The 13,072-nt window shown below is 41.5% G+C and overlaps 1 protein-coding gene across 1 annotated transcript in view; it reads right to left on the bottom strand.

The window, feature by feature from the left end:
* Window positions 1–531: 531 nt before the first annotated feature.
* ACAA2 (acetyl-CoA acyltransferase 2) overlaps window positions 532–13,072 on the bottom strand; it is a 35,983-nt gene continuing 23,442 nt past the window's right edge. The window contains exons 7-10 of the mRNA XM_027869113.1: window positions 12,458–12,587; window positions 7,735–7,805; window positions 4,378–4,532; window positions 532–829 (exon numbers count right to left, since the gene is read on the bottom strand). Of these exons, the coding sequence (XP_027724914.1) occupies window positions 745–829; window positions 4,378–4,532; window positions 7,735–7,805; window positions 12,458–12,587 (441 nt within the window). The 3' untranslated portion in view covers window positions 532–744. The remainder of the gene's footprint in view (window positions 830–4,377; window positions 4,533–7,734; window positions 7,806–12,457; window positions 12,588–13,072) is intronic.

A 13,072-nucleotide genomic window follows, 5' to 3' on the forward strand; every position in this document is an offset into this window, starting at 1 on the left:
TGAGTCATTTATGATAACTTGAAATTGAGGTGACTTTTTATTGATATTTTATTATTTTTCTCATAAATGATCTATGGACAGCATTTAGTACACAACAAACAATTTCAAAGATTATCAATAAAAGCCTTCTGATTGCAATGAAAGGAGAAACACATCTTTTATGAAAGGAGCGAACCAGGTGACATTAGAGAGTTAAGGCAACAACTGGTAAGATGGCCTTGCAATTATACAATAAGGCAGAAAGGTAATATATGGCAGGAGTTCTACTTTTGCCAAGTTCCCCCAGAAACATACTTTATACTAGTGCCAAATCTGGAAAAACAGTTTTGTTTTAGGATGGGCACACATCCTGGATAAATGGATTTCTTTGCCTTAGTGTCCTCATAATCCACTTCTGTCTTCACCCCCTAGACTAGGGATGGGGAACCAGCAGCCTCGAGGCCACATGTGGCCCCCTAGGTCCTCAAGTGCGGCCCTTTGATTGAATCCAAACTTCATAGAACAAATCCCCTTAATAAAAGGATTTGTTCTGTAAAACTTGGACTCAGTCAAAAGGCTGCACTTGAGGACCTAGAGGGCCACATGTGGCCTCAAGGCCACAGGTTTCTCACCCCTGCCCACTGGAAGTATCTTTGGTAACACAAGGTCAGTGTCAGAAACTTATGTGAAGGTTATTATTTTTCTTTCAGTTTAGCAAATAAACGTTTACAGGTTAAGGGCCCTAGTCGCTGTGTCCTTGGGTCCTCAGGCTGTGTTCTCAATGATAACAGCAATACCTTGGCCACCACCAATACAAGCCGATCCCACGGCATACTTTCCACCTCGACGTCTAGAAGAGAAAGCAGCAGATAAAGTTTACCTTGTGAGATGCAAACACACAGCTTCCCCATCCCCGCAATCTTCCAATGAAGAGAGTTTCAGATTCTGGGCTTTGCTGGAATAAATGAGTCTAAAACTGTTTTGCCTCTCTTTGATTTAGAACTAATCTCCTTTAGAGTGTGTATCAGGTTCCAAGTACATTAGGGAAGAGCTCAGACTTTAGAAACCTTTTTGAAGATGTTTCTCATATCTGAAATTGTTTAGGGAGATGAGGAAGGGTAAGCATTTATACATAGCCTATGTGCAGGCACTGTCCTAAGCACTTTGCAAAGACTACTCATTTGATCCTCACAACTCCAAGAGCAGCTGCTATTATTATCTCCATTTTACAGTGGAGTAAACTGAAGCAAATAGAGGTTAAGTGACTCGTCCCGGACCACACAGCTAGTAAGTATCTGAGGCCAGATCTGAACTCGGGTCTTCCTGACTACAGGCCCAATTCTCTATCCAATGTTCCATCAGCTGCCTTTGAAATCACTGAAAGGAATACTATACTAGACCAGGAATAACTTGATCTGAGTTCCAATCCTAGCAATGCTGCCAAAGAGCCATGTGGCTGTAGGCAGTCTCAGTCTTTGAGCCATTTTCTCATTTACAAAAAGGGGCTACCCTCTGACCTGGCTACCTCACAGGATAATTGTGAGCATCAAACAAAATAATGTATGTAAAGAGCCATACAAGTTTAATGTCATTATTATTCAGCTTGGTTCAACGAGGGAATAGCTGAGTGAAAACAGAGGCTCCTTCACTGATGCTTGCGCTGTCATTTACGGCTTTTCCGTCTGAATTTGACTTCATTCTTCCTGCAAAGCAGCATGGTTCAGTCACAGATCTGAGAGCTAGAAGGGACCTCTGAGGCCAGCTAGCCGGCTGTCTCACTTTACAGACGGAGGAAACTGACTCCAAGGGAGGCTGAATGACTGCTTATTAACTTGAGAGGCTGCCCAAAGACACGCAAGTAATAACAACGTTTGCTAGCGATTAAATGCAGGCAGCTAGTGGTGCAGTGGATCGAGTACTGAGCCTGGAGTCAGGAAGACCCGAGTTCAGATCTAGCCTCAGACACTTATTGTGCGACTCTGGGTAAGTCACTCAACCCTGTTTACCTCAGTTTCCTCACCTGTAAAATGACCTGGAGAAGAAAATGACAAACCATTCCAGTATCTTTGCCAAGAAAACTGCAAATGAGGTCATGAAGAGTTGGACATAACTGAATGACAATAATAACAACAGCATTTATACTGCATTTAGAGGTTTGCAAGGCACTTAGCATAGGTTAACTCTTTTGATCTTCACAAAAAACCCAGGACGCAGGTCGTATTATTATCCCTATTTTACAGATGAGGAAACTGAGGTAGACAGAAATCAAGTGGCTTGTCTAGGATGACAGAGCTAGTAGGTCAAATCTGAACTCAGGTCTTCCTGAATCCAGGTCCAATATTTGGATCACCTAGCTGCCCCTAGGGAGCTAGCATCAGGAGTGATATGGAATGAGTTCCTCTGGTTCCAGAGCCTGCTGTGTGAATGATGCTCAACAAGCATTTATTAAGTGCTTAGGATGCATCAGGCACTGCAGTCAGTGCAGGGATTACTAAAAAAGGACAACTATATGGTCCCTGCCCTCAAGGCACTTACATTTTAATGGAGGAAACAACCTTCAAATAACTATGTACATATACATTATGTACACAGTAGATAGTAGATGGAAGGAGGCGGGGTGGGTGGATAGGAGACTGGGAAAGGCCTCCTGCAGAAAGTGGGATCTGAGCTGAGTATGGAAGGAAGCCAGGGAAGTCAGGAGGTAGAGGTGAGGAAAGAGAGCATTCCAGGCATGAGGCACTGCCACAGCAAAGGCATGCAGGTGGGAGATGAGCAAGGGGCAGTGAGAAGCCAGTGTCACCAGAGCATAGAATTCTAGAGTTACTTAACTTTTCTTAAGCCTCTGTTTGCTCATTTATAAAACAAAGGGGTTGGATGAGCTGGTTTCTTATTTTAAGCTGACTGGCCCTAAGGGCCCTATGAGCTCTAAGCTTATGACCCCATGATTCTCTATGCTTTCTTCTACTTCATCTCTCAAGGCTGAGAAGCTGAACAGTGCAAACCTGAGATTGCCGGTAGGGGGAGCTCTTGTCTTAAAATATGGACATGGTGCCAGGACTCTCATAGTCTCAAAACATATGCTGGGACAGAGAATAAGAGCTTAGCTCCAGGATGACAGCTCCTCTTTTGGTCTTGGGCCACAATGTCTTAGAAATCAAAGCACTTCATCCACTGGTTTTTTCAGTGCAAAATGTTCAATCTGTTCATGTCAGCTCCACAGCAATCACTTCAATTCTTCAGCCTAAAAGACCGTAGCTTTCTGGGTTAATCCTAAAAATCTCAAGCTGTTGGCACAGGATGGTTTCCATCCTAAAGGAGCCCTGCAAAGGACTACCTGCTCACCTGTCCTCAGCGGCCTATACGGAGGCTACGTGGTCCATATGACCTCAGCGGCCTATATGGAGGCTACGTGGTAAGGCAGATAGTGATGAACTGGTTTTGGTTAGGGCAGCTCATAAAGAACATATAAAGGCATGGAAGGGTTGTAATCTACCTTGGTGGAATAACCAACAATAAGACTCTGAATTACTTGAAGTCAGTGGAGACAGCCCGGTTACAACGGCAACAGCACTGACTCTCGAGTCAGGGTGTCGGAGCTCAAATGCCATCTCTGATGATCGTGATCTGTGACCTAGGGCAAATTTACTTAATTTCCCTGGGCCTGTTTTCCTCATTTGAAATTTTTTGAATTTCTGAAAGTTTTGATTTTTTGAAATATTTGAAAAATAATGGGGTAGGACAAGAAGAGAAGGGACTATGAGGTCCATGGAAAGGAAAAGAGCCCTGATGCTGGATTCAGAAGACCCAGGTTCAATACTGTGAAAAAAAAAATGGCCATCTCATCCAATGCCCTCATTTTAGAGATGAGGAAACTGAGGCCCAGGGTAGTGAAGTGACTTCCCCGAAGTCAAACAGGTTAGAATTTGAACCTAGGTTCTTTGACTCCTGAACCAAAGTTCTTTCCTGTGTATCACATTGCCTCCTAAAATGTAACCATTCGGAATATTATTAGTTTAAACTAAATAACCTAAGACCACTGTGACAGAAGCAACCTTTGAAGAAAAAACAAAACAGCAAAACACTCATTTTATACTGACTATTTTTAGACTAGGTCAGCTGTTAAATCCCAGTTCTGATGTCTACTTGTGTGAACTTGGGCACATCAATGGCTATCACCAAGCCTCAGTTTCTTCATTTGTAAAATGAAGGAGTTGAACCAGATGGTCTCTGAGGCCTTTCCAGCTCTGATTTATGATCCTAAATGTAAAAGTATATAATACAGCATGCTGATTTTGGTTGGACTTGTGACAGCTAACCAATTTGTGCTGCAAAGTCCAGAAAGATACGGCTATTTGAAAATGAGAATAAAACTGAAATACAGTAACTTCTCATGAATACCTTAATTCATAAACCAGATGAGCAGTGATTCGTGTTCCAGAGGCTCCCAAAGGGTGGCCCAGGGCAATGGCTCCTCCATTCACATTGGTTTTACTTGGGTCAAGTTGCAAAGATTCTTCCACTGCTAGATACTGTGGAGCAAAAGCTTCATTCACCTTCAGGAGAGAGGGTAAAACATTGGTTAGCTAGAATAATTCAGGTTGTCGTTTCGGTCATGTCTGACTCTTCGTGATCCTATTCGGGGTTTTCTTGGCAAAGATATTGGACCAGTTTGCCATTTCCTTCACCAGCTCATTTTACAGATGAGGAAACTGAGGCAAACAGGGTTAAGTGACTTGCCCAGGGTCACCCAGCTAGTAAGTGTCTGAAGCCAAGTTTGAACTCAGGAAGATGAGTCTTCCTGACTCCAGGCCCAGCACTCTGTGCACTATGGCGCCACCTAGTGGCCAAACAGTTTTAATTCATAATTCTCTATCCACAGATTTTACATTTACTCTTGTCTATTTGGATTTACATTTTAGGTGGTTTTGTAAAGAGTATTCGTATTTGCCCTCAGTGTGACCTGCATCCAGATATCAGGTTAGATCTCTGCTTCAGAAAATTTTCTAAGTCAGAAGTTCTCTAGTCCTATCACTGTTTCTAGATCTCAACTGTTTCTTGACAGTGACTATAGTTTCCAGACTTTATGGCTAGATATCACTGCAAACAAAAATGATCTGAGGACTGGGTTGGCTAAGAGTCATCACTGTGACATGGCCCTCCAAAAGCTAATGCTCTCTTGAGCCCCATTAACTGGAACGCAATGTTCAGAATGAAGGAGGTTGAGATAGTTCCACTATATTCTGCCTTGGTCAAACATCATCTGGAGTACTGGGTTTAATAACGGCCACCAAATTGCAGGAGGGACGCAGACAAAATGGAATGTGTACAGAGGACACCCGGAATTACAGGGAACTAGAAAGTCTGCCAAAGGTGGCTACACAATAGGTATCTAATAAATCAGGCAGCTGGGTGGCACAGTAGATAGGGCAGTGGGCCTGGAATCAAGAGGACCCAAGTTCAAATCCAGCCTCAGACGCTTACTCACTGTGTGACCTTGGGAAGTCATTTAACTTGTTTGCCTCAGTTTCCTCAATTGTAAAATGGGGATAATAATAACAGTACTTCCCTCCCAAGGTTGTTATGGGTTTCAGATGAGGTAATATTTATAAAGTGCTTAGCACAATGCTTAGCACATAGTATGTCTTAATAAATGCTAGTTATTATTAATAACAACAATAATATATTTGTCAATTTTATTCATTCTCCTCCCTACAAAATGGGGATTAAGATGGAGGAAGTGGAGGCTGTTAGTGGCAGCCTCCTGAGGAGGGGAAAGGTTCTGGGATGAACCATTTGTCTATAACCATGAGTTAGGTATCTGAGTCAGTCAATGGATATAAGTGGCTATATTAATACCAATGGAAATTGTGTGTATAAATAGAGTACTGAGGGTACCCTTCCTTCCTATTTCCATATTAATATGTGGATTCCTCATGAAATCGTCAGAAAAGAGGACACAGAATAACCTCCCAATCTGGGCTGGCATGGAGTCAGCCCTCTAATATTTTCCAATAAACTGGGCTGCACTATATTACTTGGACAGAAATGTACATGCTGACATAAAAGATAAGTAGCCTTAAGGATTTTTCTAAACTTTGACCTTCCATTTTTTATTGATGCATTTTTAAAAAATCATAGTAATTTCCCAATATACCATGCTGCCTCCAACCTTGTTACGAAGAATCCTCCCTTGCTAAAAAGTATAAGGGTTAAGTAAAACTGTTATCATAACTACATTTGACACCATACACAAAGCCTTGCACTGGCAGTCCCTCAGCTCTCTACTGAGAAGAGGAAGATGTTTCATTTTTCATCCTCCAGGAGTGGCAATGGCATATGATCTGAGTTTAACTTCCTTATCACCTTTAATTTGTATGGTACTATAAATTTATCAAGTTCTCTGATCCTCAAATGGAGATCAGCAGGGCTATAATTAGCCCCATAAAGAATTTAACTACAGAAATTTAAGTCTCCAAATTCATAAATTTAAATTAAAATGTGAACTCACCGCTGCATCAAAAGTAGAACCAGTAGATATGGCTTGACTTGGATTATATACATTTCTTAGGCAGCTAGGTAGCAGAGTGGATAAACTGCTGGGACTGGAGTCAGAAAGACCTGAGTTCAGATCTAGCTTTACTAGCTCTGTGATCCTGAGCAAGTAACTTAACCTGTCTTCCTCAGTTTCCCCAAGTGGAAAAAGAGTATCATAACAGCACCAACCTTCCAGGGTTGTTGTGAGGACCAAATGAGATAATATTTTCTGAAGTGCTTAGCACAATGTTTGGCTCATGGTAGGTACTAAGTAAACGCTTATTTCCTTCTCTTACGTTTTAGTTCTTTTTGTATTTTTTTTTTTTGGAAATTGGGGTTAAGTGACTTGCCCAGGGTCACACAACTAGTAAGTGACAAGTGTGTGGTCTGAGGCTGGATTTGAACTCAGGTCCTCATGACTTCAGGGCCAGTGCTCTATCCACTGCACCACCTAGCTGCCTCTTAGTTCTTAACTGAAACAGTTACCAGACTGGTTAATGACCATGTGGTCTAATAGACAGATCATGTGAACTAGATGAAAAGAAGCTTGGGTTCTGTGCGTGACCCTACCACTTATCTACTGAATGCCCTGAGGTCAATCAACCAATCAATAAACATTTATTAAGTGCCTACTAAGTACCAGGCACTGTGCTAAGCGCTGGGATACAAAAAGAGGCAAAAGACAGTCCCTGCTCTCAAAAAGCTTTCAATCTAATGGGTTGAGTTACTTTAGCTCTTCACACTCTCTCACTTCACCTGTAAAATGGGTTTAAACCCATTTTCTCCTCACTTACATGCTGGCATATGGACTAAAAGTATAAAGTACTCTAAGACACTATAATCTCATTGATGTGGGTGTTCCTTCCACCAATGCAAATTGCAACCTCTTTCTAGCTTTGCAGACAGTCTTCAAGAGACTGTTATAATCAAACAATCCTACACCATTGCAGATAACCTGGAAATAAAATAAGCCTTTATGAATTTATTTATGCTAGTCCTTAGGCAAATATACACAATAAGTGCATCACCAGGCCTTCTTTGAGCAGGATGGAAAGACTTTGGACACATTTTTAAATGTTAGCAGAACTACTTTGCAAATTTTAAAGGGCTTTAAAGTAAATACTGACTATTATTACTACTACAGAAGAAAGTACTAAGGTGAAAGCTACTGGGCCATGGTGATGGGCCCCTCATTCATACTGTAAAAGGCAGAACACTTACCTCAACCAAATCCATGTCTTTCAGGCTCAGCCCTGACTTTTTTAATGCTCCACTGATAGCAGGAACAGGACCTATAAGAATTTTTAAAATATATATCAATGATATATGTACCACAAAATATCTCCTTTTCCTGAACAGAAAAGTTAATATCCTAACAGAATGATTAATTTGTTCTAATATGGGCTGGACTAGATAATGTCAAGTCCCTGCCAACTCAGATTTTGTGATCCTATAATTGTCCCACATCCTTCAGCACATGATTAACTGAGTCAGTCAGTTGGCGATGAAGCATTTTTTTAAAGCAATTACTATATGCAAGACACTGTGCTCAGTGCTAGGAATGCCAAAAAAAGCAAGAAAACAGTCCCTGCCCTCAGGAGGCTTAGAGTCCACTGCAGAGGATGACACATAAATAACTACATATGTACCAGATACAGACAGAGTAGATGAAGGTAATCAGAAAGGGAAGACTAGCAGTGGGAGGACTAGATTGGGCAAGGCCTTCGTACACAAAAGAAGGGATCTGAGCTGAAGGAAGCCTGGGGGTGGAGGCAAGGAGGGAGGGCATTCCAGGTATGAGGGACAGGCACAGAGACGGGAAGGAGGACTGCATTTAAGAAACTGCAAGGAGTCCCATGGAGATGGATCATGGAGTCTGTGGAGGGGAGGAAGGGGAAAAAGAAGGCTGCAATGGGAGGACAGGGCAGGGTAAGAAGAGTTTTAAATGCTTTAGGTTTGTGATCATGAAAAAACAAAAAACTTGACCCCAGTGGCAAGGCTGTCTAGGATGTCATCACTATGTGCAGAACTGAAGACGAGGGGATGAGAGAGTAACCAAGCGTCCAAGGCTCTTCATTCTGCTAAAGCTTCTTGTAAAGTGTAGTTAACGTCACCCATGAACTATGCTTGTATCAAGCAAGGGCAAACCCAGTAGGGCAAAGACTGTGGGGATGTGCTTTCAGTCACACTGGGCACAAGGCAGGTAACAGCAGCAGAGGCAGCAGCATCTCTTAATGTGAAGGTCAATGTTAGATTAAATATAACTGGTTACGGAAAAAAAATCGATGAGGTGCCTTGTGGAAAAGATGTTAGAAATAATGGAGAAACGTCATGTGGAAAGGACAGGGAAGGGAATAAGCAAGAATTAAGCACCTACTATGCGTTGGGCATTGTACTAATAAGCATTTTACAAATATTATTTCATTTGACGAGTAGGATTTTATGCTTGAGGAAACTAAGGCAAATGGAAGTTAAGTGACTTGCCCAGGGTCACAGAGCTAGTAAGTGCCTGAGGCTGGATTTGAAATTAGTTAGGTCTTCCTGACTCCAGGCCCAGTGCTCCATCCACTGCCCCATCTAACTGCATCTTTAAGAATTTAAACAAGATGAATCAAACTGATCATCAGTTATTGTCAATTGAGGAATTAGAACAATAAAATGCTTATGGCCTGGTTTCCTCTATCATTACTGGTGTTATTTGTCCTGTTTTTAAAGAGGACTAGTGACATCATGAGTGACACCTTGCCTCATGGGTACTGGGTTTAAGTGAGGCAGAGCTGCACAAAGTCGTCAGCTTTGCTCTCTTCCAGGGTCACTGAAGTCCAACGGCAGGACAAAAGTCAGGATGACCGGTGATGGGCAGGGATGCAGTCGATGACCTTGGTGTCTTAGATGTCTGACCAACCTCCAAATGCTCCACAGAGCACTGCCTTCATGGCTGTTGGAACAAATCGTTCTCATCTGGCCACTCTGCCGGGAAGTCTTCACCTGCTTGGGGTAGACACTCCCCTAATTCACTGACGGATGTGAGGTCTATTAGTTACCCTCAACCTGCTTTAGCCCGTCTGCCGTGACGGTTTACTGGGGTGTTGCTGTTGCTTCTTGGAGCCACCAAACTCTCGTTCGGTGACACCAAAGGTGGATGAGCAGGCCTGAAAAAGGCTCATCAAACTCATAAACCAGAGGTGCCAGTCCTCCTGGATCACCCCATACACCCCTATCATACACTATGATTTCTAATAACTACAAAACTGACCTCAAGGATTTATGATTGAACAGTAAAGCCCTCTGTTCTCCACGCAGCTCACAGACCTCTGTGCTTTAGTAGAGGGTCGGAATTGCCATGGCCAAAAAATTCATCTCCTTCCAGTCAATCTTGTGATATGATTCTCTGAACTGAACTCAGCAGGTCTTCAAATAACAAAAAGCCCTGAAGCCTCTCTAGCTACTTGAGAGCCCAGGCTACCTTGGTATAAATGTTGAAAAGCTAGCATCCCCACTCCACCAACAGGAGATATGAAAGAAGCACTCTGGTAGAAGATGAACATACAATGGTCATGCATTCTAAAGTCACATGGGGCAAGAATTCTATGACCTGGGGTAATGAGAAAAAAAAATGAGTAGAAATGCCAATTTACAAGAGTGGCCCCTTACATAACACCAAAATATTTCTCGTAGCAGTTTTCGTGATAGCAAAAACTAGAAATAAAGTAGATGCCCAAACAGTCATTAAACACTAAAAAATGAATTTTATAGTTCACAGTAGGAACTGTTAGCAAAGCATATTTAGAAGTATGGAAATCTAATAAAGTAAGACATGGTATAGAGCAGTGGTTCTCAAAGTGTGGTCAACAGACTCTTGTGGGTCCCCAACACCCTTGGGGGAGGTCCACAGGGTCAAAACTATTTTCATAATAATACTGAGACATTATTTGTCTTTTAAAATGCTCCTTTTTTACATATCTGAATTTTCTTCATATGCTTCAACCAAAACAAAAGAAACACATAGGAGAAAACTGTGGCTTTTATTAAGTCAGAAATTAAAGAGATTTGCAAAAACAGATAAAACGATGCCACTTCTCAAACTTTTTTTGTTTTGGAAAATCTTATTTTTCATAAAGACATCTATGTTTACATGCAATAGATTCATTATTACCTTTAATGAATAAATGTTTTCATTTCTAATAGGGTAAGTATTGGTAGAGAAAACCCACACAAACAAAAGCTCTTTGAAGTCTTCAATAATAATTAAGAGTATTGAGACCAAAAAGATTGAGAACTGCTAGTACAGGACACTGAACTTGGAAGCAAGATCTCCATTAATCTTGCCTTCAGCATTAGCTACGTCATGCTGCACAAGTCATTCAGCCTTCTTATGCCTCAGTTTCCTTTTCTGTAAAATGAGGGGGTGGGAGTTGATGGCCTCTGATAAATCCCTTCTATCTCTAAATCTATTATCCTGTGATTAAAAAGACAATACTGAAATTCCAAAGTTTGGAGAAGCCTTGTTGTTGTTCAGTCATTTCAACTCTTTGTGACCCTATTTGGGGTTTTCTTGGCAAAGATAGCAGACTGGTTTGCCATTTCCTTCTCCAGCTCAATTTACAGATGAGGAAACTGAGGCAAACAGGGTTAAATAACTTGCCCAGGGTCACACAGCTAGTCAATATCTGAAGCCAGATTTGAACTCAGGAAGGTAAGTTTTCCTGACACAGGCCTAGCACAGCACTCCACTTAGCTGAAACAACAGGCCTCTTTCACTTCTCAGACAAAACTTCCATTAGGCAGTAGTCTGAATGTTGCCTGGGCTAGTCTATTAAAACGTATCAACTTGATTAGGTTCAGGTAATGACTTGATAAAATGATTCAATGAAAGCCCCTGGGCTCCTTTCAAAGCATAGAAGGGCATGGTTCTTATAGTCATGTGATGGGTCAGTTATCTTGCAAGGCTACCATGTTCAGTTATCAGTCAGTCAATGTTCTAAACAAGTGAAGTGAGTTCAAGGTTTTCAAGTTTAAAATTGAATTTTAGTCATTTCCTATCAAAATCTTAGGAGAGCATCCTGAACAGAATTTAACCTTTTCTAGAGGACTCAGGCTGATCATTATGAATGTTAATGACTGTATAACACTGTATGAAGCCCTGGGAAATTTACAGTACTTAGCAGAAGGACTTAAGGCAGCCATTTAGATAATGAATCAATTGCTCTCCAGTTGAGAGGCAGTATGGGACAATAAATTTGAGTTACAGTAGACAAGGGGTCTGAACTAGATCAAAAGACATGGATTATGGCGAACAGACTGAGTTTTTAGAGGCATCGCTAGTTAATGAAAACACTTTTTCCTGCTGCCTTCTTCTTGTCCATACCAGCAGGGGGCATCATGGTCCAGGGGGAGGAGCACCAACCTTGTACTGCTGAACTTGGGAATCAGCCGTCTCCCCAGTTAGATTATGAGACTAACTCTGATGGACTTATCTCTTCTCAGCAATCCAAGGATCTAAGACAACTCCAAAAAGCTCATGATGGAAAATGCTGTCCACATCCAGAGAAAGAACTATGGAGTCTAAATGCAGAGTGGAGCATATTATTTGCTCTCTCTTTTTTTGTGGTTTCTCCCATTGGTTCCAATGCTTCTTTAGAATAGGACTAATGTGAAAATAGGTTTAATATGAATGTATATATTGAGTCTATATCAATTTACAGGCTGTCTTGGGGTAGGGGGAGGGGAGAGACGGGGAGAAAATTTGGAACTCGAAATCTTATGGAAGTGAATGTTAAAAACTAAAAATAAATTTATTTTTAAAAAAGAACTTAATACTTCTACATAACGGATTTGGAGTTGCCTAGGGACATTAGGATAAAACAGCTATATTGGTTTCTTTAAAAATCTCACTTCTACCAAAATCAATTGAAATGCGCAATTCGTTTTTAGGGTAACTTACCAATGCCCATGATATTGGGATCACATCCGGATACAAAGTAGCCCACAATTCTGGCGAGCGGGGTCAGGTTATGTTTTTTAACAGCGTCTTCACTCGCTATGATCACTACTGCAGCTCCGTCGCACACCCCCTTGAAAGGAAAGGCAATATGTTAAGTGGACATTACGATAATCCAAAGAGGCCTGTGTGCCTGAGCAAAGGTAATGACAGGTGGGGTAGTGAAAATGAGTGGAAAACTATACAGAAGAAGCAGTGCTGTGATTTGAGATGTACCAAGTGAAGAGATGATTTTAAAGGGCCCGGGAAACTAACTAGAAAGGATGCCAAGCCCTCTCTGATGGGCATAGCTGAATACCAGGCAACTTAATCCCTATTACAGACGAATGCTGGCATCAGAGTCCAAGGGGTCAGGACATCTGGTGCCTAAAGGTGACCAGTAACTGGCATTTAGAATTTTGTGACAATTTGTAGAAATGTTTTGCATGATTTCATATGTATAATGGGTATCATATTGCTTACCTTCTCAATAGACAGCAGAGGGAGAATCTGGATCCCACAATTTTAAAAAAAATCAAGAATTTAATGATGATATGAAGAATGAATATCATTTTTATT

Source organism: Vombatus ursinus, unplaced genomic scaffold, assembly GCF_900497805.2.
Source record: "Vombatus ursinus unplaced genomic scaffold, bare-nosed wombat genome assembly UNPS02014791.1, whole genome shotgun sequence".
NCBI classification, from domain to species: Eukaryota; Metazoa; Chordata; class Mammalia; order Diprotodontia; family Vombatidae; genus Vombatus; species Vombatus ursinus.